At 41.5% G+C, this 24,913-nt stretch overlaps 1 protein-coding gene across 1 annotated transcript; it reads right to left on the minus strand.

The window, feature by feature from the left end:
* Positions 1 to 5,669: 5,669 nt before the first annotated feature.
* anxa1a (annexin A1a) lies at positions 5,670 to 21,379 on the minus strand. Its single transcript, XM_055633082.1, has 13 exons — positions 21,225 to 21,379; positions 19,201 to 19,270; positions 17,834 to 17,927; positions 16,814 to 16,908; positions 16,572 to 16,685; positions 15,064 to 15,154; positions 14,906 to 14,985; positions 14,157 to 14,213; positions 13,988 to 14,081; positions 13,448 to 13,543; positions 10,468 to 10,526; positions 7,616 to 7,738; positions 5,670 to 5,854 (listed from the first exon to the last, which is right to left on the minus strand). Exons 2-13 carry the CDS (start codon positions 19,252 to 19,254, stop codon positions 5,795 to 5,797), a joined length of 1,017 nt encoding a protein of 338 aa, XP_055489057.1. The 5' UTR covers positions 19,255 to 19,270; positions 21,225 to 21,379; the 3' UTR covers positions 5,670 to 5,794.
* Between the last annotated feature and the right edge of the window lie 3,534 nt (positions 21,380 to 24,913).

A 24,913-nucleotide genomic window follows, 5' to 3' on the forward strand; every position in this document is an offset into this window, starting at 1 on the left:
TTCTCCTCCCCTCCCTCTCCTCCCCCCCCCTCTCCCCCCCCCCTCTCCTCCCCCCCTCCTCTCCCCCCCCATCCCTCTCCTCTCCCCCATCCCCTCCCCCCCCTCCCTCTCCCCCCTCCCTCTCCTCCCCCCATCCCTCTCCCTCCCCCATCCCTCTCCTCTCCCCCTCTCTCTCCTCCTCCCTCCCTCTCCTCTCCCCCCTCTCCTCTCCCCCCTCTCTCCTCCCCCTCTTCTCTCCTCCCCCCTCCTCTCTCCCCCCCTCCCCCTCCCCCCCCCCCCTCTCTCTCTCTCTCCCCTCTTCCCTCCCCGTCCCCTCCCCCACCATTCCTCCCCTAAACCCCCCTCCCCTCCACACACCCCTACCCCTGCTCCCCACCTCTCCCCCTCCCAGCACACACCTCTCTCCCCCCTCTTTCCTCTCTCCCCCCCCCTCCTCTCTCTCTCCCCCTCTCTCTCCTCCTCCCTCCCTCTCTCCCCCCTCCCCTCTCTCCTCCCCCCCCTCTCTCTCTCCCCCCCTCCCCCCCCCCCTCTCTCCTCCCCCCCTCCCCGTCTCTCCCCTCCCCTAAACCCCTCCACACTCTCCCCCCCCACCCCCCCTCCCCTAAACACCCTCCACACCCCTACCATCTACCCTCCACCCCCCCTCCTCTCTCCTGCTCCCCCCCCTCAACCCCCTTCTCAGCACCCCCCTCTCCCTCTCCCCCCTCAGTCTCACCCTCTCTCTCTCCTCCCCCTCACCCACCCTCCCTCTTCTCCTCCTCTCCCACCCCCCTCTCCCTCTTGCCCCTCTCTGTGTGTTTCTGTCCCTCTCTCTCTCTGCCCCTTCTCTCTTTGCCCTCACTCTCTACCCCCCCCCCCCCCTCCTCTAGATGTGCCTGCAAGTTGGGGGCTCTGCGTCACAAGAGAGGTGGGGTCTGGGGGAAAAGGAGAAAATTAATAATATTAATATATAATATCAAGGGGGGGCATTGTTCGCAATTAGCGTGAGCGCGGGGGGGGGGGGGGGGGGGGGGGGATAGTTAGTGTGTGTGACGCTGCATGCCACCCCCCCCGTTGATATAGATGGGGCTGTGGGTCCCCATCCTACTCCTTCCAAAGTCCACAATCAGTTCCTTGGTTTTGCTAGTTTTGAGGGCCAGGTTATTGTGCTGGCACCATATGGACAGTTGCCCAATCTCTCTTCTATACTCGGACTCATCCCCATCAGTAATATGTCCCACAACAGTGGTGTCATCAGCGAACTTGATGATGGAGTTCGCACTGCAGCCCTTGCACTTTCCCTTGCAACCGCAGGAAATGCTACACTTGTCGCTTTACCTCCCCCCTCAACTCCATCCAAGGACCCAAGCAATCTTTCCAGGCGGGGCAGAGGTTCACTTGCACCTCCTCCAACCTCATACATTGTATCCACTGTTCCATTTGTCAACTTCGGTACATCAGCGAGACCAAGCACAGGCTCGGCAATCGCTTCGCCCAACACCTCCGCTCAGTCCACATTCACCAAACTGATCTCCCCGTGGATCAGCACTTCAGCTCCCCCTCCCATTCTGAATCTGACCTTTCTGTCCTGGGCCTCCTCTGTCACATCTTGGCCTCAGATGTGGAATAATAATGATACTGACACAATATTTATAGGTTACATTCCTTGATCTCCATGTTTATTATCTCACTCGGCCATGGCCTCCTGCCTAGGCTAACACAGCGCCCATGCGATCTGACCTCCAGGTCAGCTGATACCAAGGTCATGGTATTTGCATATCATCATCATGAAATCCCTCCTTTACCAGAATTTAACTTTAAATTAATATGTGTTCTTTCTAATATACTTTCCAATTAAATTCTTACAAAACATATTTGTGTTCCAATAACTCACGAAAGATCCATTACAACTTCCAAACAAATGGAACTTTTTACACTCTTGTAACCTTAATAAACTCCTTGCTCATAATAACAGTATTATAATAAACAGTATCATAATAAACAGTACCATACTAAACAGTATCATAATCTATAACACAAAATCGTCGTATCGCTTGGGGGCTCTCCTTTCTTGTTTTGGTCTACCAGTTGTCACAGAAGCATCAGAGCCTGTTGAATCTGCCAAAGTGTTGTCACCCAGTCACCTTCTCTGCTCACCACCTGCGTTGCAGCGTGCTGCCTCTGGACCACTGGTCGTCATCTCGGAAATGCTGTCTGGCCCATTGTTAATCAGTAGCTCTTGGTGGATTTTGGGCTACCTCGTTTTGTGCGTCCCTGGACATGTACTTCTTGACATTTACATTTTACTTACAGAAGCCTTGTTTGGAAAGAAAATTTGCACTAAAATCCCAGAAGTGTGAGAGATCATGGAAGAACAGGAGCTGAGAGTCTGTGATGCCGAAAAGAAAGGTGCGGCAAAATGGTATGCCGACTTGAAACGAGGAGCCAGGCACTCTGAAATAATTCCTGGGGATGATGTGCTAGTGAGGCGAGATGATGGCGGTAAGATAAACACTCCTTACCATGGCCAACCATACAATGTTGTATCGAGGAGCGGGAGCTTGGTGACAGTCAAGGCTCCAGAAGGTGTTATCTACAAGAGAAATGTATTGAACATCAAAAAGTACATGTCCAGGGACACACAAAACGAGGTAGCCCAAAATCCACCAAGAGCTACTAATTCAGACGGGCCAGACGACATTTCCGAGGTGGTGACCAGAGTTCCAGAGGCAGCATGTTGCAACGCAGGTGGTGAGCAGAGCAGGTGTCCTTTCTCTGATTATTGCCTCATTGGCTCTCCTCGTGTCAACGCACAGCCTAATGTCATCATTGGGTTTCGGCACAATCACAACTGGACTCACCCATGGTGTCGAACGTTCAACTGGTTCAATAATGTCCTGATTTTGCTTCTACTTTTCCAAGAAGTCCAAATGGCGTTCTCCGCACCGGTTGAGCTATCAGTTTGACATTTTTATCAATGGCTAACTTCACTTGCCGGCCTTTCAATTTTCCAATCCTTTGGAATACTGAATGAAATGCCTGCCTCATGTCATCATACGACTGCACTGAATTGACATGCACTCCGATGTGAAGCACTCCCAGCTCTCGAGCTGTATTTCTACTCAGCAAAGGTTCTCCCTTCTCCTCTATCACCACGAATTCTGCTTCACTTTCTTTATTTCCAACTTCCTACTACAAATCCTTGACGTGCACTTGATTTTCTGCTGTTTCAAGCATTCCCAAAGTGATCTGTCAATTACATTGCTGTTGCTACCAGAATCTACAATCACTGGCACTGTAACACCTCCGATGGTCACTGCAACTTTCTCGTGATGGCTCTCATTCAATGCAAACTGATTATTCCTTTTAACAGCATGCTCACCAGCTTTATCACTATCTTCATTACTTCTGAAATCACCTTCTATGTGATGGACATGACCCTTCTTTTTCTGCCAAGGTCTGTCTTTCTTTTCACTGGACTTCCCTTTCTTGATGTAATCACTTGTCTTGTCCCTGGCCTTACTTTTACATTTCTTTGCAAAATTATCTTTATTTCCACATTTCCTACATGTTCTACCTTTTGCTGGACAACATGCATCTTTCCCTATGTGACCCTTGTTGCCACACCTGTAAAACTCAATCTCAAGATCGGGCATACTTGGTCTAGCGTAGGACAGATGGTTAACTTGACCAGTCTTGGAATCTTTCAATTTCAAGCTGTGAAATTCTCCCTCAACAGCTTCCAGTGCTGATGCAATTGACAAAGCATCATTAAGGTTTAACTCCCCCCCCCCCCCCCCCTCCCTTTTTCTTGCAGCCTTCTCCTGAGCTTGGCTGACCTGCAATGCTGGACAACCTGATCCAATATCTGGTTTTCCACATCAGCAGCCACATATTTACATCCTACAGCCACCTGTCTGAGTCTCGTCACAAATTGAGCAATAGTCTCGCCCTCTACCTGCATTGTTTTACGGAATAAATGCCGTTGAAATGTAGCATTCGGCACCACCACATAATGACTGTTCAAAGCATCAATGGCTTTTTTATAGTCTTCCTTCATTCCGGTATCAGGGAGTGTTTTTAACATTGAATAGGAATCTGAGTGGTAACTTTCTTTACACAAAGGGTGGTGGGTATATGGAATGAGCTACTGGAGCAGGTAGTTGAGGCAGGTACTATCGCAAGATTTAAGAAGCATTCAGACAGTTACATGGATAAGATGAGTTTAGGCGAATATGGGCCAAACGCAGGTTGGTGACAGTTACCCTTTTTGTATTTATAAAATATTTTGGGATTGTCAATACTAGTCATCAGAGCCATTTCCTGGCCTTCTGATTTCCTTTTGAAGTTCACTTCTTAGTTCCCCAAACTCCTCCAGGGATGCACTCAATCCCAGCTGCCTATACCCGTCCCATGCATTCTTCTTGTTTTTGACCAATGCCTAATTTTCTTGGCTGCCAAGTTTCATTATATTTGCCTGCTTTGCCCTTAATTCTAACAGGGACATACATATCCTGAGCTTTTGTCAGCACACTTTTAAAACCATTCCACTTGGCTGATGTTCCTTTCCACTCAAATAGCCTACTTCAGTCAACTTAAGTGAGACTTTCACTCATACCCTCAAAATTGGCCTTACCCCAGTTGAGCATTTTAACACGTGGGCCCTCTGTCCTTATAAATAATTATCTTAAACATAATCGAACTGTGGTCACTGGTCCCAAATGGCTCCTCCACAAACATTTCATTAACTTACATTTCATTAACCAATTAAAAATAAATACTAGATCCAGCATTGCCCTCTCGCAAGCGGGGGCTTCTACATACTGCTCGAGAAACGTCTGAAAAACTTTCGAGGAATTGCACCCTCTTTAAAGCCTTCACACTATGATTTTCCCGGTCAATATTAGTTGTTGCAATTTCCTGGCATATTTGTTCTTCTAATTCCTATTGACTATTCGGGTTCGGTGCACACCCCGAACAAGGTGATCATCCCCTCAGAAGGAATGGTGTTGAATGCCAAGCTTTAGTCAATGAACAAGAGCCTGATGCATGTGTTAATGTTGCCCAAGTGGTCCAACAGTGAAGAGCTAGCAAGATTGTAACTGCTATCAATATGCAAGTGAATTAAAATGGGCCTCGGGTCATTAGAGGCAGACAGCAAGTGCTCAGTGTTCTAATCAATCTGAAAGCACTTACTAATGGACATGACTGCTACCAGTCAGTAATCAATTAGATATATCATCTTGTTCTTGGACACTGGATGTCCTTTTAAAACAATGGGGACCTTAGACCACAGTAGCGAGATTGAAGATGTCTGCTAAAACTCCAGCCAGTTAATTCATGCAAGTTGAGAGTGTGACCTGGTACACCATCAGGTCTGAACACTGAGCATTTATCTCTGTGAAATAAGTTTCAAATGATTCATTATGTGACCCTCAAAGATTCTCTTGTCCCCCCCCCAAAAAAAAGTTATAAATCCCGTCTAGACTCTTCACAGCCTCACCCACTCCTCAATTTGTACCCTCTAATATGGCTTCTTGCTTGTATACAAGGGTCCAAATACTTTCTCAATCGACCCATGTCTAAGCTCATCTTCAGAATGATGTTGCTTTTAATGCCTTAGCGTGAAAGAAAAGTTATTCATTGAAAAAGTGGAGATTTGGTGAATAGAAACATTACCGAAATCTGTATTGAAGTGATCCAACTTTTATTTGCACCAAGTACAAATAATATACAGTTATGATTTTACAAATCAGCTATATCATTGCATTGTCTTTAATTTCTCCAAAAGAGCTGAAGCCCTGTTCAGCATACATTACTTCTTGGTTCCACAGAGACCAAGCAGAATTTTCTCATAGTCACCTTTGGTTTCTTTCTGTGGAGAGAAAAGAAAACATGTTTATTCCAGAATTTTTACTATCACAGGTTCTATCATTTAGTTTTTCCACCAGAGTACCAAAGCTTTTTCAAAGAGATAGTATAATGACAAGGATGAGAGAATATTATTAATACAAATGATTAGATTACATTTTAATTTAAGTAAGCTTCATTGTGATACTCAGAGAGTACAAATGCAAATCTGTACCAAAATCTGAAAAACCTCAGGTCAGTCAGTGTCTGGTAGCAAACAGATGGTTGCAATTAAAAATATATATAGATATATACCTACCTCATGTTTGAAATTGTAGTCTATAACTACAAAGCATGAACATTTAATTTTCCAATTTGGGTAGCCCACACATTTTCCCTCTTCTGATTCACTGAGGGCCTCACAAATATGTCATGCCAGCCCACTCATCACCTCGTTCTATCTGCCAATCATCCTCACAACCCACAGGCTCTCTAGCCCCCCCACCACCAATGTTACTATCCACCCACTTGCTCTCCATGGTTCCACTCATCTTCCTTAAATTCTACAATCTGCAGCTTGCATCTCCACACAATCTGCAGGCTCCATTACCATCGCCATCCTTCCCCCCCCCCCCCCCAGCTCCATCACCCCCTCCACCTGGTTCCACTCGTCTCCTCTTTTGTAATTGCCAATTTCCATGCACCGTCTTGATTCAGGGTCTTAACCCAAAACAATCATTCTTTTGCCTCTGTAGATGCTGCCCAAACCTTCAAAGTTCCTCCAGTGGCTGTTTCATGAAATTCACTTGAACTTCAAATATTTGAAGTGATGTCACTATCCAATAGGAAAGTGCTCCCAGTGCTCCAAGCTTCCCAAAAGTGAAGTTATCCTATTAATTCATAAATCCTATAACCCAAGCTACGAAGTACAAATATACTCGATGTCACGTCTGCCCAATTTTCTGGCAAGTAAATTGCACTCATTCCAAGGACAATATCTTGATATTTCATACGAGTAGTTCAGTTTTTCCAGATGTACAATAACCTTTTGTTATAATCACAATGCATTGTTACATTTGGACACATTTATATAATGTGCATATATTTCGATCTGCATCTTTATAATATTTGGCATTTTGAATCCAAATGAAAACCTTAAAGCAATATGGCTGTATGATGTTCAGTGTCAGTACAATTCTTTGTGCTACCTACATTTAGCTAAACATGTTTGCGAATTTGTCAGGTTAGTACCAGAAAGGCCTATTTATGATTCACTAACAATGTCAAGGCCCTAATATTTGGGAATCAGTGGTATAGTTGCTGCCTCACAGCAGACGTCAAGATCCCTGGTGTTAGAATTTGCATGTTCTTCCAGACCTCAAGGATTTCTCTGGATGATCCCACTAACTCCTATAAGCCAACTGGAATAACAGGTTCATTAGCCACCACATTTTGCCCTAGTGTAGGTGACTGGAAGTATTGAGAGAAGGGAAGGCAGGGAGAATAGGATTAGTTTGTCCATACAACAATTTTTTAATTAGTCAAATAGTTGAGAATTCCAAAGGACTCCTGGAGATTTACATTATATTCATGCATCATTCCTCAAAAGTTTCCCAACTAAATTAATATTTCTCCTCACCGACATTACAATTCTACATACACTTCTTTCATCTTTACAAACTGACGATTTGTGGTAGCCACACTGCAGTTCTTGGTTTCTGCCACTTTGGTTAATGCAAACTACATCTACAGAACTACAGCATCTGGTACAAGAGTGAAAGCTTACCAGAATGGCACTGTAAAGAGACACGCCATATTTAGCTTTGTATTCTGCTTCAATATCCTTCAAATCCACTTCGGAGCGGGAAACCATAACTCTGATCAAAGCAGCATCCTTCGTGCCACAACCCTGCAAGTGGAAAAACAAAATACATTTCCAAGGTGGTAGGAAAGCATGGATGTACACACACCAAGTCTCTGCTTGCACTTTTAATTTTTTTTAAATCACTTTACCTCATTATTCCACAAACTCATTCCTCAAATTTGCAACAATGCATGCCTTTGTCAAATCATTGATGTGCATTAACAGCAATTAACCCCAAGCCATGGTCATAGTTTCCCAGAGCACCTTCATTTAGTCTGCAAAGATGACAAGGTCACAATTGCTAGTAATCAATTTTCCATCCAACTTGGATCAGTGTACGACTTCCTACACTGTTCACAAGTTTGAGCAGCTGCATCTCAACCTTTCATCTGGGCACAGTCTTCCAATCTATCAAACATAATTTCAGGTACACATTTACATTGGAACTATAGTTCCTTTATAGCTCTGTTTTTTGTTTGCAAATGCAGATTAGTGCTATAGCAATTGCCCATCAGAGCAGTCAGTGAACTATTGGGCTTATCCTACAGCTCAAATCTGCATTTGGTAGCATTTACATAATTTTCTCCAACTACTTCATTAATATGCAGATGGATTAATCAACAGTTTATTATTGCACTAAATTTGTTATTTATTGAGTATGTGTGCATGTGTATATACACACACTGAACTTTTTCTCTTCTTCCGTTTTGTACTATGTTCACAAATTCTGTTGTGCTGCAGCAAGTGGGAATTTCATTGCCCTATCTGGCACAGATGACAATAAAACGCTCTTGACAACACAATTAAGTCCCCACTATTATAGGGTAATTTGCCCATCAATCCATTGCCCACAGTTTCCAAATTATTATTTTTTTCCTAGTTCTGATGAAAGATCGGACCTGAAGCCACTACCCTTTTCGCACAATGTTTCCAGCATTAATCGAAATAATTGCTGGAAATTAAATGATTCCGTTTTCCATTCATGATACTACATCCCTTTTTAATCATGCAGTCTTAAAGAGGGTCTGCGGAGTGGATGTGTGAGCGATCACTGGCCTCAAGGATACACGGCGAGGGAGTGGAGCGACCGTGCAGGGGAGGGTGTAGGAGGAGGGCACCCCACCTCCCATGGTAGGGACTTTAAATTTGATGTATAAAATCATGTTTTAGTGCATTGTAGAAGTATGATTTCCATGTTTTTTGTTTGAAGTATTTTTAAGAATGTAGGGCCTACATGAGAGATAGGAGCAGGTGTTTATTTTTGTTATTGCTCGACCTCCAAAAACTGGGGGATAATAATACAGGCCAACCCCCACCTCCATCCCCTCCCAGAATCGACGACAGTGCCTTCCACTGTACAGAAAATTTGACAAAAACTTGATATTGTGCTATTTTTTGTTTGTAGTTGGAAAAAGGGACAAGAAATGACCATAACATTTCCTGATTTTGCAAAGTCATGCAAATTATGTTTTTCTTGGGGGGGGGAAAAGGATCAGTGTATTTTGAAAGTATGCGTTCTCCTTTTGGCGTACATTTCATTTTGATTTGAATTTAGAATCATCAAACCATGACATTAATAAAGGGGTTTCGGGAAATGTTATTTTTAAAAGTATGACCTTCAAGAAATCTAAAATGCATTAGAAATGTACATTTCAATGCACGGAGTCTCTTGCACAGAGTTAGTGAATCGAGGACCAGAGGACAGATTTAAGGTGAAGGAAAATATTTCAAAGGAATCCAAGGGGTAACTTTTTCCACATAAAGGGTGGTGGGTGTAAGGAACAAGCTGCCAGAGCAGGTAATTGAGGCAGAGACTATCCCAACATTTAAGAAACAGTTAGACTGATACATGGATATGACAGGGTTGGAGGTATATGGACCAAAAGCAGGTAGTGTAGCTGGGACATGTTGGCGGGTTTGGGAAAGTTGGGCCGAAAGGCCTGTTTTCACCCTGACTAGGTTATACCTCCACCATGCATGAACGCTTCAAAATCAAGTGGTCGAGATTTATTGCCATATACTCAAGTATGAGCAAGTTACATAGAAACATTAGGTGCAGGAATAGGCCATTCGGCCTTTCGAGCCTGCACCGCCATTCAATATGATCATGGCCGATCTAAAATCAGTATCCCTTTCCTGTTTTGTCCCCATATCCCACGATTCCTTTAGCACCAAGAGCTATAAATGTAACTCTTGAAAACATCCAGTTAATTGGCCTCCACTGCCTTCTGTGGCAGAGAATTTCACAGATTCCCAACTCTCTGGGTGAAGAAAGATTCTCATCTCAGACCTAAATGGCCAACCTCTTATTCTTAAACTGCAACTCCTGGTTCTGTACTCCCCCAACATCAGGAACATTTTTCCTGCAGTTACAGTAAGTGAAAATCTAGCAGGCAAGCAGGATGCTTTCTCCAACCACCCCCATTTGAAGGCCACTAACTTCCACCGCTTCTACCCAGTGCTTGGTACCTACTTCCAGCAGCCACTGGTTGTCCTCCAGGTTACACCAAGTCGCAGCCTGGTCCATGCCGGTTACCAGGGTGAATTTGGCGCAGAGACTCACGGCAGCAGCGCAACGCTTCCTCCTCGCCTTCGACCCGAGGCCCGGCCATCCCCGAAGGCCCGGGAGTCTTGCACTAAGGCTGCTCCATGGCTGGAGCTGCAGTGAGTGGCTCGCCAGCCCCGACTGCAGCCTCCCAGCCCCTCCATTCCGCGACCCATGTTAAATGCAATGCTAATCTTGCCACAATTTACCCGTTGTATCCGACACTCACCTTCATGGACAGATCCAACTTCTCAGCAAAGTAGGCTGGTTTGCTGCCAATGCATTTTACTGTGTGCAAAAAGAAAGTTACTTTGAAACTGAAATTTCCATACAATAAATTGTTATTGAATAGAAATAGACTTCATGGACAGTGATATTTATACATTAGCGATCAATTCTACTAGACGATTGCAATGCCAGTCTGAAGAAAGGTCTCAACCCGAAACATCACCCATTCCTTCTCCCCAGAGATGCTGCCTGTCCTGCTGAGTGACTCCAGCTTTGTGTGTACCTTTGCAACAACCATTTGCTTTGGCAAAACATCCAAAATTAAAAGAAATTTAAGGAATTCAGTGGGTCAGGCATCAGGATAGTTAATGTTCAGGTGGAGATTGGGGGTGGGGAAGAGATCTCCACTTCTATCCGGTTAGATCTGTCATCATCCCCATCCATAGTTGGTTCCATGAAACATCTGCAAGCTCCTGCCTCAATGCTCCCTCATTTCACACTGGCATTCTCCTGATGCGGATTGAAGCCAAAACTATTCTTGCTTCCTGGCCTGCCAAATTCCTACAGCAGTATAATTCCAGATTCCAGCATCATGCCTCCATCCCAAATGGAATCCGAATAAGTTGATTTAAATTGATGAACCAGAATATCATGCCAGTTTAATTTGACAATTTTGCATTATGCTAATCTTATATTCTTGGTGAACAATGCAGATGTCATCCCCTATCTGATAATGGGATTGCATTTAAATTAACCATGGCAAAGTACAGAATCTAGAGAAATCCTAAAAAATAATTACAATTGTGCATCGATTCTGTAGAACAATCCCCGTTTATAAAGTTGCGCAAATGGTTTATTCCCAGGTTCCAAAATATGTCCGCTCAGTGACAATCAAAGTGTAGACCAGTTCATTCTGCCAATTTAATTTGAACATGGTAATTTCATACATTTCCTTAGAGACTATTCAACCTACAAGTCTGTGTTGCCTTTAATGTTACCCATCCCTCAAGGGCAGTACAAATATGATCTCAATTTGGATTTTTGTTTAACTACTCACTCTGGTTCAGACAAGTGATTAAGGATTTGCACCCCTCTTCAGTGTGCGAAATAATTTGCTTTTATACAGACAAACTGATGACATTAAAATTAATTATCCAGAATTGAAGTAATGTTTGAACCTTCAACAAATGCTATATTTAATAATGCATGGCTAGATATTTGCAAATTGTTGGATTGTATCTTTGGGATATCCAGTGTAACGAGTACCTCATTTTAGAATTAATTTAAATTAAATTTAAGTCCAATAGGAGCCTAGATGATTTCAGCATTTCCAAATTCACGCTACAGGAGTAGAATTAGGCCATTTGGCCCATCAAGGTCGAATCCGCCATTCAATCATGGCTGATCTTACCTCCTAATTCCATTCCCCCCCCCCCATAACCCTTGACACCTGTTCTAATCAAGAATTTGTCTATCTCTGCCTTAAGAATATCCACTGACTTCGCCTCCACAGCCATCTGTGGCAATGTGTTCCACAGGCAGCGACTTATCCACCCTCAGACCTTTCAGTTTCCCTCACACCTTCTCCTTCGTAATTGCCACTCTAACATCTACCCCCTGACTATAGGATTGCAGGTACACTGCTGGTGTCTTCCACTTTGAGGACTGATGAAAAAAAAAAGAAGAAAAAATTCCTCTGCCATTTCTGGATCTCTCATTACCACTTCTGCTTCATTTTCCAGCGGCCCAAAGTCCATTCTTGCCTCGTTTTTACTGTTTATATATCCGTAGAAACTAGTGCCATCCTCTTATATCATTGGCTTACATTCCTACTTCATCTTTTCTCTCCATATGGCTTGTTAGTTACCTTTTGTTCTTTAAAAGCATCCCAATCCTCCGGCTTCCCACTAATATTTGCAATGCTATACGCCTTCTCTTGCTTTTGTGGTGCCCTTGACCTCCCTTGTCAGCCATGGTGGTCTTATTCTCTTCCGGAATCTTCCTTCCTCTTTGAAATGAAATAATCCTGCACCTTCCGAATTATCCACAGTAATTCCTGCCATACCATTATTCCTACTAAAGGAGGCAGAGATTTGCATACTTTCGAGCATCAAAGCATGATCTTCTAGGAAGGGTGGATAAGTTTCCAAGATATGTACATACCTGGTACAAGGCCGACTGCCTCACTCGAGAGTATTTAATGTTCTTGCTGCTAATAATCAAATGCTTCAACCGCAAATATTGTTAAAGTAAAAAATGCTATGGTCCACATCCAATTACCAACAATTTTACCATTGAGCATCAACTCTACATTAGCATTCAACTTCCATGAAACATTTGCAAAATACTGTTGACATTTGAAGGGGGGAGAACCACACAACGAGGCATAGCACAGGGGTCAGCAACCTACGGCCCGGATCCGGCCAGTAACCCGAACTCAAGCGAGCCGACCTGGGATCTGCAACCATTTACGGGGCACACAGCCGACCTGGGAACTGCAGCCAGACCTGGAGCAAGCGAGCAAACCTGGGCGCTACAACCAGTCCTGTGGCACACAGCCGACCTCGGAAACCGCAGCCAGATCTGGGCCAAGCAAGCTGAACTGGGCGCAACAGCCAGACATGGGCAAGCGAATCGAGCTGGGAACAACGGCCAGACCTGGGCGCAACAGGCAAACCCTCTTTCCGTTATGCGATGTCCCTCTACCAGGAAGTCCCCGACCCTCAGATCTGAACCACACAGCACATTGTGGGACAGGCGAAGATGGAGGCTCCCCAGTCCAGATTGCCTCCTTGAATGAGTTTCTACTGACTCAAAATGGGGGTGCGTCTTAGACGCGTGCATCTTCACTGCTGGGAAATAGGTAGCTCTACAGTAAATAAGCAATATCACTGTGGGTCACTTTTTAAAGAATTAGGGTACTTCTATCACCACTTGGATGACATTTAAAACAATTAGTAAAGCTCTTAAATGTTACTTACCCAAAGACAGTAGTAGATTTTCTATGTCTCCGTTTAGCTCAAGGTCCAAGGCTTTGCCCACCTCATGTTTACTGTACTTTGTGTATCTCTCAAACACTATGGTGGAAAAAAGAACAATAGGATTTCTCAATGATGCAAAGCATTTTTACAAACCCTAGTAATTACATTTGTAGCCCAAAGAACCTTAGTTTTTGAACTATCAAAATTTGAACTTTTATTTTTATATCAATCTCAAATTGGATGCAATATGTAGTCTAGTTTTCATTAAACCACCTTTTAAACATAAGCATCATCAGATAACAACATAATCAAGGTCAATTAGGTTTTATTTAATTGCGCTTCTAATTTTTCATCCCCCAGGAAATTGAGTTTCCAAACTCAGTTTTGATCCAGTGCCAGAGATAACCTCATCTTTGTAAAAGGATAGCATTTCAGATGCCACAAGGGTTTCAGAACCAATGTTTATTATTATATTCAAGAAACATCACATTGAATTGTTCAGCCAGATATTGTAGAATGTTGCTGTATTGGTGAGCTCACCTTTTTTTAGATGTGCAAAGTTCCTGCTCGAGAGAACTTTCATGAATGCAGTTACATCTGTCCCTTTCCTTTTTTCACCAGCTTCATACAAAACCTAAGGATGTAGAATTCGGTTATCAAAATATCATTAGCCAAAAGAAGCAAATTATGAGAAGACTATTCAACTTACCCTTGCATCATCATCCGAAAGATCATAATCCACCTCACTGCCTTCATCTCTGGATGCCTGTGGTTTAAAAGATTCAAGTTAAATTAAGGTGTGAATGCTACCAAAATATTAAAGTTTCCCTTTATAAAATGGGAATTTGTATTGCATGTTAAAACTAATTTACAGTATTTAGCCATCTTGAAGTTAAAGTCCCAATTGAAAATCTACAAAGGTCATACCAAATATTTCACCCTTTACCTACCTTTTAACTAGTTTTCAGCACTTGCCTTGTCACTTCCTTCACCCATTTGCCAATCAAGCCACCTGTATCCACCTATCACTTGCCAGGCTTTATCCCACTCAACTTTTTTCCAGTACTCCCTCACCACCAATCCCCCCCCACCCACTAAGAGAGGTGGTCTGATCTGAAAGTTTGTCTGTCAATTTACAGGAGAATAGGGCAAGTGGGACTGCAATTTGCATTTCTCACTCCCACAAATAAGTAACATGAAAGATTTGGCCTAACATCCAAATACTGGAACATTCTGCCTTCAACTAAAAAGCAAGTTGATCAACACAGCTTATTGCTTCAGAGAAATTTTAGATGGCCTTGCAGCAATGACATCTGCAAATGAGGGAATATTTGTGCCAATGTTTACATCAGACACTTAATTGATGCTTTTGTTGGTTTAGTGTTCTTCACTTGCTTAACAATGGTCATTTGAAAGTACTGAAAATGCATTTGAATGTCACAGTGTAGTTTGCTTTACCTCAAGTAGCACAAGTAAAGATTTCTGAAAATCTCCAGATGTATCATTTTTGATATCTTCTGCCAGACTCCTGTTGAATTCTACAAAAAGTGTTGAAAATTTAGACACGACTAATTTAAACAAAATGACACATTAGATTAATAGCTCAAATACATTACCTTCTTTGTAGGCTTCAATAAAGTCTTTGATTTCCTTGTTGCGCCTAGATACTAGTATTTCCACAAGGCAGTCTTCGTCAGTACCAATACCCTATCAATTCAAGATTCTGCATTATTTGGAGCATGTTGTACATTCATTCATCAATTCCATGTCCTTCGACCCTAAAGTTGAAGTCTTGCTTGTGAACTCCAGCACTGACCCAATAGTGCTTTTAAATTTAGAAATTAAATAATTTTGAAAGTCTTACAGCACACACACCACTACTAAAAACCTCATAGACGTTCTGTTCTAATACAACTGCATGCTCAATTAATCAAATTTTCTCTTGGCTGCCGTCCCATATTCCATTGTTGCACATTGCTCGTTTCATAACTTGCAGCAGTTTCAATTCACTCTTGCATTCCATCTATAATTAGATGTCAAGACTTTTCATATGGTGAAGAGAAACTGTTCCTTCAGCATCAAACTTTTAATTGTTATTAAGATTAAAGCACAGAAGTCTTGGCTGGAATGTACAACAAACTATTGGCCATGCTGTTGAATGGGCAAGTAGGAGCAGAAGGTGCAGACCACCTTAAATCTTATGCTCTTCATTCTCCTCTCCCAAAAAAATTAATGGCCACATATTTATTGTGCCCTATAAACAGTAGCAAATTTTAAATGTTTAGGACAGAACTGCAGATGCTGGTTTAAACCGAACATCCAGACACAAAATGCTTGAATAAATCAACGGGACAGGCAACATCTCTGGAGAGAAGGAATTTAAAATGCCCACTTTAAATAACCAGCATATTCAATCAAAAGGGCATTCGAAACATCAAAAACATTCACAAAACAAATTTTGTTTAACTACTCGACATCTTGGAAGGTGCCAGCTAATTGGTCAGTTGAAAAATATACTTTGTGCAAAGCAGATTAAAAACATGTGTATCTTAATTCGAGATTTGGGGAACATGTCAATTAATATGAAAATATTAATTAAACAGCAGCTTTTGAGTTTGGTTTACTGCTTGGGCAAAGCATACCATAATTTAGTTTAGAGATACAGCGCAGAGACAAGCCCTTCAGCCCACGCCAACCACAGCACATTAACATAATTTACATTTATACCAAGCCAAATAGCCTCCAAAACTGTACATGTTTGGAGTGTGGGAGGAAACCGAATATATCAGAGATAACCCACACAGTCATGGGGAGAACGTACAAACTCCTTCCAGACAGCACCCAGTCGGGATCGAACCAGGGACTCTGGCGGTGTATGGCAACAACTCTATCGTTGTGCGACCATGCAGCAGAAAATTGGGAGTGAAATTTGGGATAATTATTATTATTTTAAATAAGGTGGGACTATGGTAGATGGGACATGTTGGCTTGTGTGGGCAAGTAGGGTCAAAGGGCCCGTTTCCACACTTTAAGACAATGACTATTGTTCATTTCTTCAACCACAGTCATTGTCCACAAGCTGCAATGTAGCAATACAAGATTTTAATGATAAAGCAATTATTACCTTCAAGGCACCGCGCAACTGATGCGCATCAAACTGAGCCGGAGTTTTCAGCAACTCAAGGGCCACTGTCTCCAGCTTCTTAGACAATTTTCTCTTCACAACATCTTTGAGTTCCTGGTAGGAAATAATTTTCAACCATCAGCCTCAAATCTAATTTTTGTTCAAAACAATCCAATGTGGATTCTGTTTTGTGCCCTTTTCATTCATTAATCTAAACAAGACCATCTTAAGACACAACTGACCTTTCCAACACTCTGTTGATAAGCTGCTGCTATTTGTTGCCGCTGACAATTAGTCCTGGTCGTCAAAATAGTAATGATGGTATCTTCATCCACACCTTAAAATTAAAAGTTGGTCAAACAAATGCACAAATTAGAAGACAAAGAGAAGATTTCCATCAAGATCACTGATAAAATTCACTAATATATTATTAAGACAACCTTTTTTTTTTAAATGCTCAATTTTTGAAAATTAATGCAAACAGCGGGCCTGGGCTATTGGGGGAGCTTGAGCAGGCTAGAACTTTAGGCCTTGGAGCACAAGAGGATGAGCGGTTATCTTAGAGGTGGATAAAATTATGAGGACCAGATAGGCAAATCAAGAACCAGAGGCCATGGGTTGGGTTTGGGCTGAAGGGCCCATTTCCATGTTGTATGACTATTTAGGGAGATTTTAGTTAGCATGTAATATTGATCAGTTGGTAACTGTTAAAGCAATGGCAGATGGAACTTAATCCTGATAAATACATGGTTGTGTTCTCGAGTGGATTAACAAGTATAGGATATAAACAATGAATGCTTGTACCCAAGGAATACTGAGAAATAAAGGTATCCGATTGCACAGGAGTTTTGGTTGCCACTTCATAGGAAGAAAGTGATAGCTCAGCATTTTAGTCATGAAAACAAACCCAATAGCTCCAATATTAAAGGATATAGGCTTAAGGAATGGCAAAAAGTTTAAGAGAGAACTTTAGCAAGATTTTTACCTAGGTGATTGGAATCTGGAAGGGGAATGCGAGGGGTTTTGTTAGACAAGTACCTTTGACATTAATACAATATAAACATGTACCCAAATCACTAAGGCACAGAACGCTATGAACCAATTGCTGCTGGTTAGATGAACATTGATATGGTATAGTCATTAAACTACTGTCAAAATTAAAGTTCCATTAAAATTAATGCAAAGCCATTCCAAATAATCAATCAGTAATGACAAGCTTTATATGTTAGTCATTCCAGATTAGAAGTTTAAATTTTGCCCACCTTTTGCCTCGAGTGCAGTGTTTAATGCAGCAGCATCCACACAGGGATCAAAGTTGGGAAAGGGTGTAATGGTTGGTCCACCAGAGGAAGGACTCTGTTTGGGTAAGAGGAAAATAAATCACAAATGTAACACATACACAGAGGCATCAACTTGTATACAGTTTATGAACATTTTCTGCATCAGATAAACTTAGATCACCAAGTGTTGCTTGATTTGCAAGTCTTTGTACAAGATGTTCCCAAACTTCAATTAGAGACAATAATCTGGACCTCATAATCTCAGGTAACCCAATTACTGGGATAACTTAAAACTGAGAAAATGATTTGGTGTGGCCTTTAAACAAATAACTCGCATAAACTCAATTGTGGAGGAATCAATACACAGAATAGCAAGTGGATTAGATTGCTTAAAGTGACTTTCAGTTAACAACTTGGAATACTTTTTTACATGACCATTTCCAAAAAAAACCCTTAAATTTCTGAAATCATTATGTACTCCATCATCTAATCCCTGGTACAAAGAGGCATTGTGAAACAGTCATTTGGCAGACTTGTACTGTGGCAATAGTATTGCATTGTGTTATGGATAAATATGGTTTATTTCACAGACAAACGATGTTGATAATTGCAAGACATTGCCCATGTTCAAAAAAGGTTCTTAATGCTCCCTCGGGTGAAAGACAATTGACTGTGTAACCAGGACTTCAGAGATTGGGAGAGTACCTCAACACAAATTTGCTTATTCTTCCAGTGAATTGGGAGACAGGAATAGTGACATCTTCCAATGGCCTCCAGGTGCTTGACATAGGTAGTCTAGATGGCAATTTTATAAATTTATGGGAATAGCCTCAAGTGATTATCACCCAATCCTGTGGGGTGGCACAGAGACAGAGCTGCTGCCTTAGAGCACCAGTGCCCCAAGTTTGATCCCGACTATGGGTGCTGCCCGTGTAGATAATTTCTACATTCTCCCTGTGACGTGCGAGTTTTCTCCAGATGCTCCAGTCTCCGTTCAAAGACATGTAAGTTTGTAGATCGATTGGCTTCTGTAAATTGTCCCCAGTGTGCAAGGGTGATAGTGTGTATGGGTGATTGATGGTCAGTGTGGCCTCAGGTGGGCCAAAGGGACAGTTTCCACCCTGTGTTTTTAAACTAATGGACGGAAACATTGGAAAAGTATAATTTATTAAAAATGCAATTGTAGCAGCACATTAAGACAATCCCAAAACAGACACAAATTGCAATTTACTAAAGCGCTCTCAAATGTGCTGCCCCTTCCTACCCCCCCCCCAAAAAAAATGCAGAAATCTTAATTAAACGATAACTGCTTATTTGTTCAAAGAACGTTTGCAAATTCAGATGCTTACCTGAGAAGCGTATGTGGCTTGCATGAGAAATTGACTGACAATGTTTGAAGCCATTTTGTACGTTTGTGCCCTGTTGAGGATAAAGCAGCTACATTTTTTTAAAATATTTCAAAAACAGTTGGAACAATTGGTTTTAATCAGGAATCGTCATTAGTGAATGTCTTGTGCCAAAATTGTGACTAAATCCTCCCCAACACAAATATACTTGTAGACATTAAAAGATTATTTTTTGATTTCAATGCCTCCATGTTTATGTTCAACCAAGAAGATTGATACAAATCACTGCAAGTTTAAAGCCTCCTTGAAATGAAAGTGTGCACAAAGGACCAAGTGCTGGAGTAAGTCAGCATCTCTGGCAAACATGGATAAGTGACATTTTGTGTCAAGACTCTTTGCAAAGGAAATGTCATTTCACCATCAAAATATCTTGCACAGAATGAGAAAAATAGTCAGTAATCTTTGCAATTGTTAAAGCAAGAGCAACTTGATGAAGTCCAAATGTCACCATATTACTGGTAAAAAGAAAGGTAGCAGCCACGCAAGGTCATAAATTTCTAATCCAGGAAGAGGATTGAAAGGAATATTTTTTACGAACTAAACAAATATTATTGCACATTGCTGGTTTAGAATTGGCCAGCAGGACATCTTTCAGGGGATGCAGCCAGTTGAAATGTTTGCATAAATAGAAAATAAAAACAGTAGACTGGAACCTATTAAGTATTATTTATTGGGTTTTTTTTATCCCCCAATGTGAAGGCCCAGAAGGTTAGAATTTAATATTTTGCTAGAACAGTGAACCTCCAGATCATTAATAATCTCCACTATTAATTGTTGGAAACAAAGGACACACCCATAGAGCAAGATTTTAGAGGCTGCTGGGTGCAATGTAAAAAAAATGCAGCAAAACCTATGGATTGGATCTGTTAACCACACAGAAGGACAAAGATGGATTTTCCATCATCAGAACCTTAAAAAGAGCCCATTCAAATAGAGTCTAGACCAACATTAAACAGGGACTAATATATACACTGAAACAGCTAACTTTTTATTAAACCACATAGGCTCAATACTTCAGAACAAAACGCATTTATAGTGTGGTGTTCATAATATATTCTGTCTATCCAAATTTATCAGCTGTTGCCCTTGAATAGATCTTCAGCCACCCTTCAGATCAGAGATACTGCTGCAGTCAGGTATGGATAGGTCACAACTCCATCAGTGAAGCAGTGAAAAAGCAGTGCATCACCAAGTTGGAGAGATTGGTGCATTTGATTATTATATTAAGTAAAGAAAGACAAGTTATTTCTAAATGGAACACATACAGAAGCTTCAAGTGTTAACAAAAGTAAATCTAATATTTCATAAGTTCATAAGTGATAGTAGAATTAGGCCATTCAGCCCATCAAGTCTACTCCGCCATTCAATCATGGCCAACCTATCCCTCCTAACCACATTCTCCTGAATGCTTCCCATAACCTATGACACCTGCACTAATCAAGAATCTATCTCTGCCTTAAATTTATCCACGTATGGCCTCCAGTCTTCTGTGGCAAAGAATCCCACAGATTTCACGTACAATTGTAATTTGCCTAATCAATTGAGCAATTAACATTAGCAACCTTTTGCCTCAAGGAGACAAAAACAAATACAAAGTAGTATTTTACAGAGCAAAGTAGTTCAAATTGCAAGGAATGGGTTAAATTACCAGACAGTCGTTATTGCCAAGATTCTTGCCATACAACATTCCTTTATTTTAAAAAGGGTTAGCAAAACTATCATTGTATGACGATCCACTTTCAAGTCAAACATTTCAAGTTTTCTGAAACTCACATCTCCAGAATAGAAATGAAACCAAGATTCAGAATCCATCAGAAATCAACGTTTAAATAGATATATGTAAAAGCTGTTCAGTGAGTTTAAATCAAAGTCTACAGTAAAAGCTTACATTTGTCGCCCACATTGTTTCTCAAGTGCTTTAGACTGATACTTAATCAAAACAAAGATTAAAAGTAAATTAAACTTACCAAATGTAAACCCTGCAGGCTGCTACCTAAGTCCCACTAGACTTAAAAAACACACCTCAAAGGCTACTGCTTCTAACTAGACGGTTGAACCTAATATATATAATTGCCACTCCCAATGAGCTCATCTGTGACTGGCCTTCCATCTGACTGACTGAGCACTGCAGTCTATGATGAACCAATCAAGTGCTAGATTTTACAAACTAGGAAAACTAGTAGTCGGCTGCAGAGAACCAAAGATCTTAGAGCAGAGCTATAAGATCTTTGCAGAGAACAAACTGAAGATCTGCATCGAGGCAGGAAGTAACTTCAAGGTCACCACAGCAACCATTTGCAAACAAAAATCACATTAAAATTAGATTCTTATTAAAATTAATGCTAACTTCAATTGTTTTTCATTCTTAAGTATATAATATATATATAGATTTCAGCTTCATAGTCCCCTAGTAAACTAAAACGTTTACTAGGGGACTATGAAGCTGAAATCAATATATTTTATGTAAACATACCTGGTGATCTTTACCATTATTAAGCCCAATACATTGATGCAATTACCCAGCATTTTTTGTCTATCTTCGATTTTTCCAGCATCTGCAGTTCTTTCTTAAACAATAAAACTCATCAATATTTTTACTTCCTTCCATGAGCTCCAGCAACGCCTGCCTTTTTGTCAGTTACATCAAACAGTCCTTGTTTCAGGTATCCCCCAACTCATTCTCCGCTACATCAATGACTGCATCGGGGATGTCTCCTGAACCCGTGCAAAACTCAAAGTCACTTGGACTATTATCAACTTTCATACTGCTGATAGACTTTTCTTCATTAAGCCATTCTTGTTGTGATAATATACCAAGTATTTCTATATATTGGATAGTAGGATCAAAAGCAAAGGTTGTTTCAGTCAGATGATTGTGAGTGTGATATTTGGATTGAAGAGAGGAGGTGAGCAACTTCCAAGCAGTGCACTCTGAGTGGTGAAATCTTCCTTGTCATCTAGAATTAAAGGATAAGTCATAGAACAGTACAGCACAGGACAGGCACTTCAACCCACAATGTCTGTGCCAAATATGATGCCAAGATAATCCAATCTCATTTCCCATGAATCTAATTTCTCTGTATTTGCACATGCCTAGTGAAAAGCCTTTTGACTGCCTCCACCACCATCCCTGGTGGTGGTTTCCAGGCACCCACCACCCTGTTGAAAAAGTTTACCCTAAACTCAAATTCATTCAAATATGGTATCCCTGACACATTTCTCCCCTTTCTTGATATATCTGTCTCCTGATATGTGGATGATCAGCCGTGATCACATTGAATGGTGCTGCTGGCTCGAAGGGTCGAATGGCCCACTCCTGCACATATTGCCTATTGTCTGTCATATGGGTCAAACTATCAACTGATAAAACCCACCAACTCTCACAGTTAGAAACATAGAAACTAGGTGCAGGAGGCCATTCGGCCCTTCGAGCCTGCACCGCCATTCAATATGATCATGGCTGATCATCCAACTCAGTATCCCGTACCTGCCTTCTCTCCATACCCTCTGATCCCCTTAGCCACAAGGGCCACATCTAACTAACTCCCTCCTAAATATAGCCAATGAACTGGCCTCGACTACCCTCTGTGGCAGAGAGTTCCAGAGATTCACCACTCTCTGTGTGAAAAAAGTTCTTCTCATCTCGGTTTTAAAGGATTTCCCCCTTATCCTTAAGCTGTGACCCCTTGTCCTGGACTTCCCCAAAATCGGGAGCAATCTTCCTGCATCTAGCCTGTCCAACCCCTTAAGAATTTTGTAAGTTTCTATAAGATCCCCTCTCAATCTCCTAAATTCTAGGCTAGCAGTTATCTGGACTACACCTCAAACAACCATTTTCCCTTTTCCATGCCTCTTCCCTGTGCCCCACCTGGACTCACACTAATTTATCCTCTTCCCCTTCCCTGCCACCTATATTCCTTCCTCTGGCTTCACAATTCTCACCTCTTCCTCCTTATCTCACACCTTTTGTCTTTTCACCTCTAGCCTTTGTCCAGCCACCTGCCTATCACCCCCGCCTCCCCCTCTTATCTGTATCCACCTATCACTCTCAGGTTTTGTCCTGCTCCCACTTCTCTCTGCTTTCTACCCCACCCCACCCCATAATTGGTCTGAAGAAGGCTCCCAACCCAAATTATCACCTATCCATGTCCTCCAGAGATTTTGCCTGACCGATTGAGTTCCTCCAGCACTTTGTGTATTTTGGGGGGGAATGAAATTATGATTTTATCTGTTAATGTTTTGACACTGCACTGACCTTGCTGCAAGTTGCTATCATCTTTCCTCCGGAGCTCCTTGATGTTATCTGAGGAAGAGCCTTGGCCTAGTCCAAACAAAATAGTAATATGGGGAAAAGGCTGGAAAGAAGCAAAAACTCCTCCCCAGTGCCGAGCAGTGGGAAGCTGCTGCACTGAATGAAGGCTGGTTTTCAAACCTAGGCTAGCTGTCTGGACACACAGTGAAAGGAAAATACTGTCCTTTTCTTGGCAGAGATTACCTGGTTAGCCAACCCCTCAATCAACCTTCATAACCTCAAAAGTGTAAAGTTGAAGAATTCAAATGGATAGTTCCTAATAACAGGCCTATGATTGTCAATCCTGGGATTTTAAACTGTACGTTTCCGAGAAACAAATAGCAAGGAAAAGCACACAGAAACATCATTTAGAGAGAGATTTTACGTTTACAAACTGGGGTTGTCAGTCGCTCATGAGTTCACTCTCCTGTTTATTTAGTTTAGTCTTTGTAAATGCCACGTTTACTGAGAGCTGGAGTTTAATGACTTACAAATGTCTGGTGTGCTTTAGCCTTTTTAGGCTTTCTTGAAATGAAGTTCACTGAATGAACAAAATTATGAACAAATGACTCAGTCAAGGACGAAAATTGGCTCTAAAATACATGAAAGTATGTGATATTGGATCAAGTCCTGGAAATTTTCGGCAGCACAATGAGTGCTCCTGCAATGGTTCAATAAAATCTGCCATCTTCTCAATAGCACGGGGATGGCACGTCCTCCCATTGATGCCCACATTCCATAAATGAATAAAACATCTGGAAGGTTATCTTAAAGATTATAAAATATAATTTTCTAAATGAACTTTGGTTTGTGTGGTGCAATTGGAATAAATATTGATATAGGCATTAACGTTTTTTGATCAGAGGTAAAGTCACATGTAAATGATTAATTTAGTTTCAGTCTATGTATTCATTCCTAATTGTTTTTTTACACCCAAACTATTCCATTTTATATGAGTGCAAAACGGATGCAGGAAATTGTCACTGAGGTGAAAGTGTCACAGATGAAAGATCAGCCATAAATTAAATGATATTGAAGCATGCACAAGGGGTTGAATTTCATACCCTTGCTTTTTATTTCTTCTGCTCTTTTGTTCTGATGGTTAACATGCCCATGAGTCATCTGACACAATGGAAACATCAGGCTGATTTAAAGCTGCCATCCCAGAGTGATTCACTTCACTATTACACAACTGAATATGGAAACAAATGCAAACAGTAGAACACTTTGGTATTCATTTTCTAAAACTATTTAAAAATATTTATAAATTGTATTATAATCAGCAGCAATTCACAAAGGGAGATATGAGTTTCAGTTTAGTTTATTGTCACGTGTGCCGATGTACAGTGAAAAGCTTTTGTTGCC

Source organism: Leucoraja erinacea, chromosome 3, assembly GCF_028641065.1.
Source record: "Leucoraja erinacea ecotype New England chromosome 3, Leri_hhj_1, whole genome shotgun sequence".
NCBI lineage: Eukaryota > Metazoa > Chordata > Chondrichthyes > Rajiformes > Rajidae > Leucoraja > Leucoraja erinaceus.

Coding starts and splice junctions, on each gene's coding strand:
- anxa1a (XM_055633082.1), bottom strand. CDS start 19,254: ATGGCTTCAAACATTGTCAGTCAATTTCTCATGCAAGCCACATACGCT. Junction 16,686..16,813: donor ATCAACAGAGTGTTGGAAAG/GTCAGTTGTGTC, acceptor ATTTCCTACCAG/GAACTCAAAGATGTTGTGAA. Junction 14,214..14,905: donor CTTTACTTGTGCTACTTGAG/GTAAAGCAAACT, acceptor TTTAAACCACAG/GCATCCAGAGATGAAGGCAG.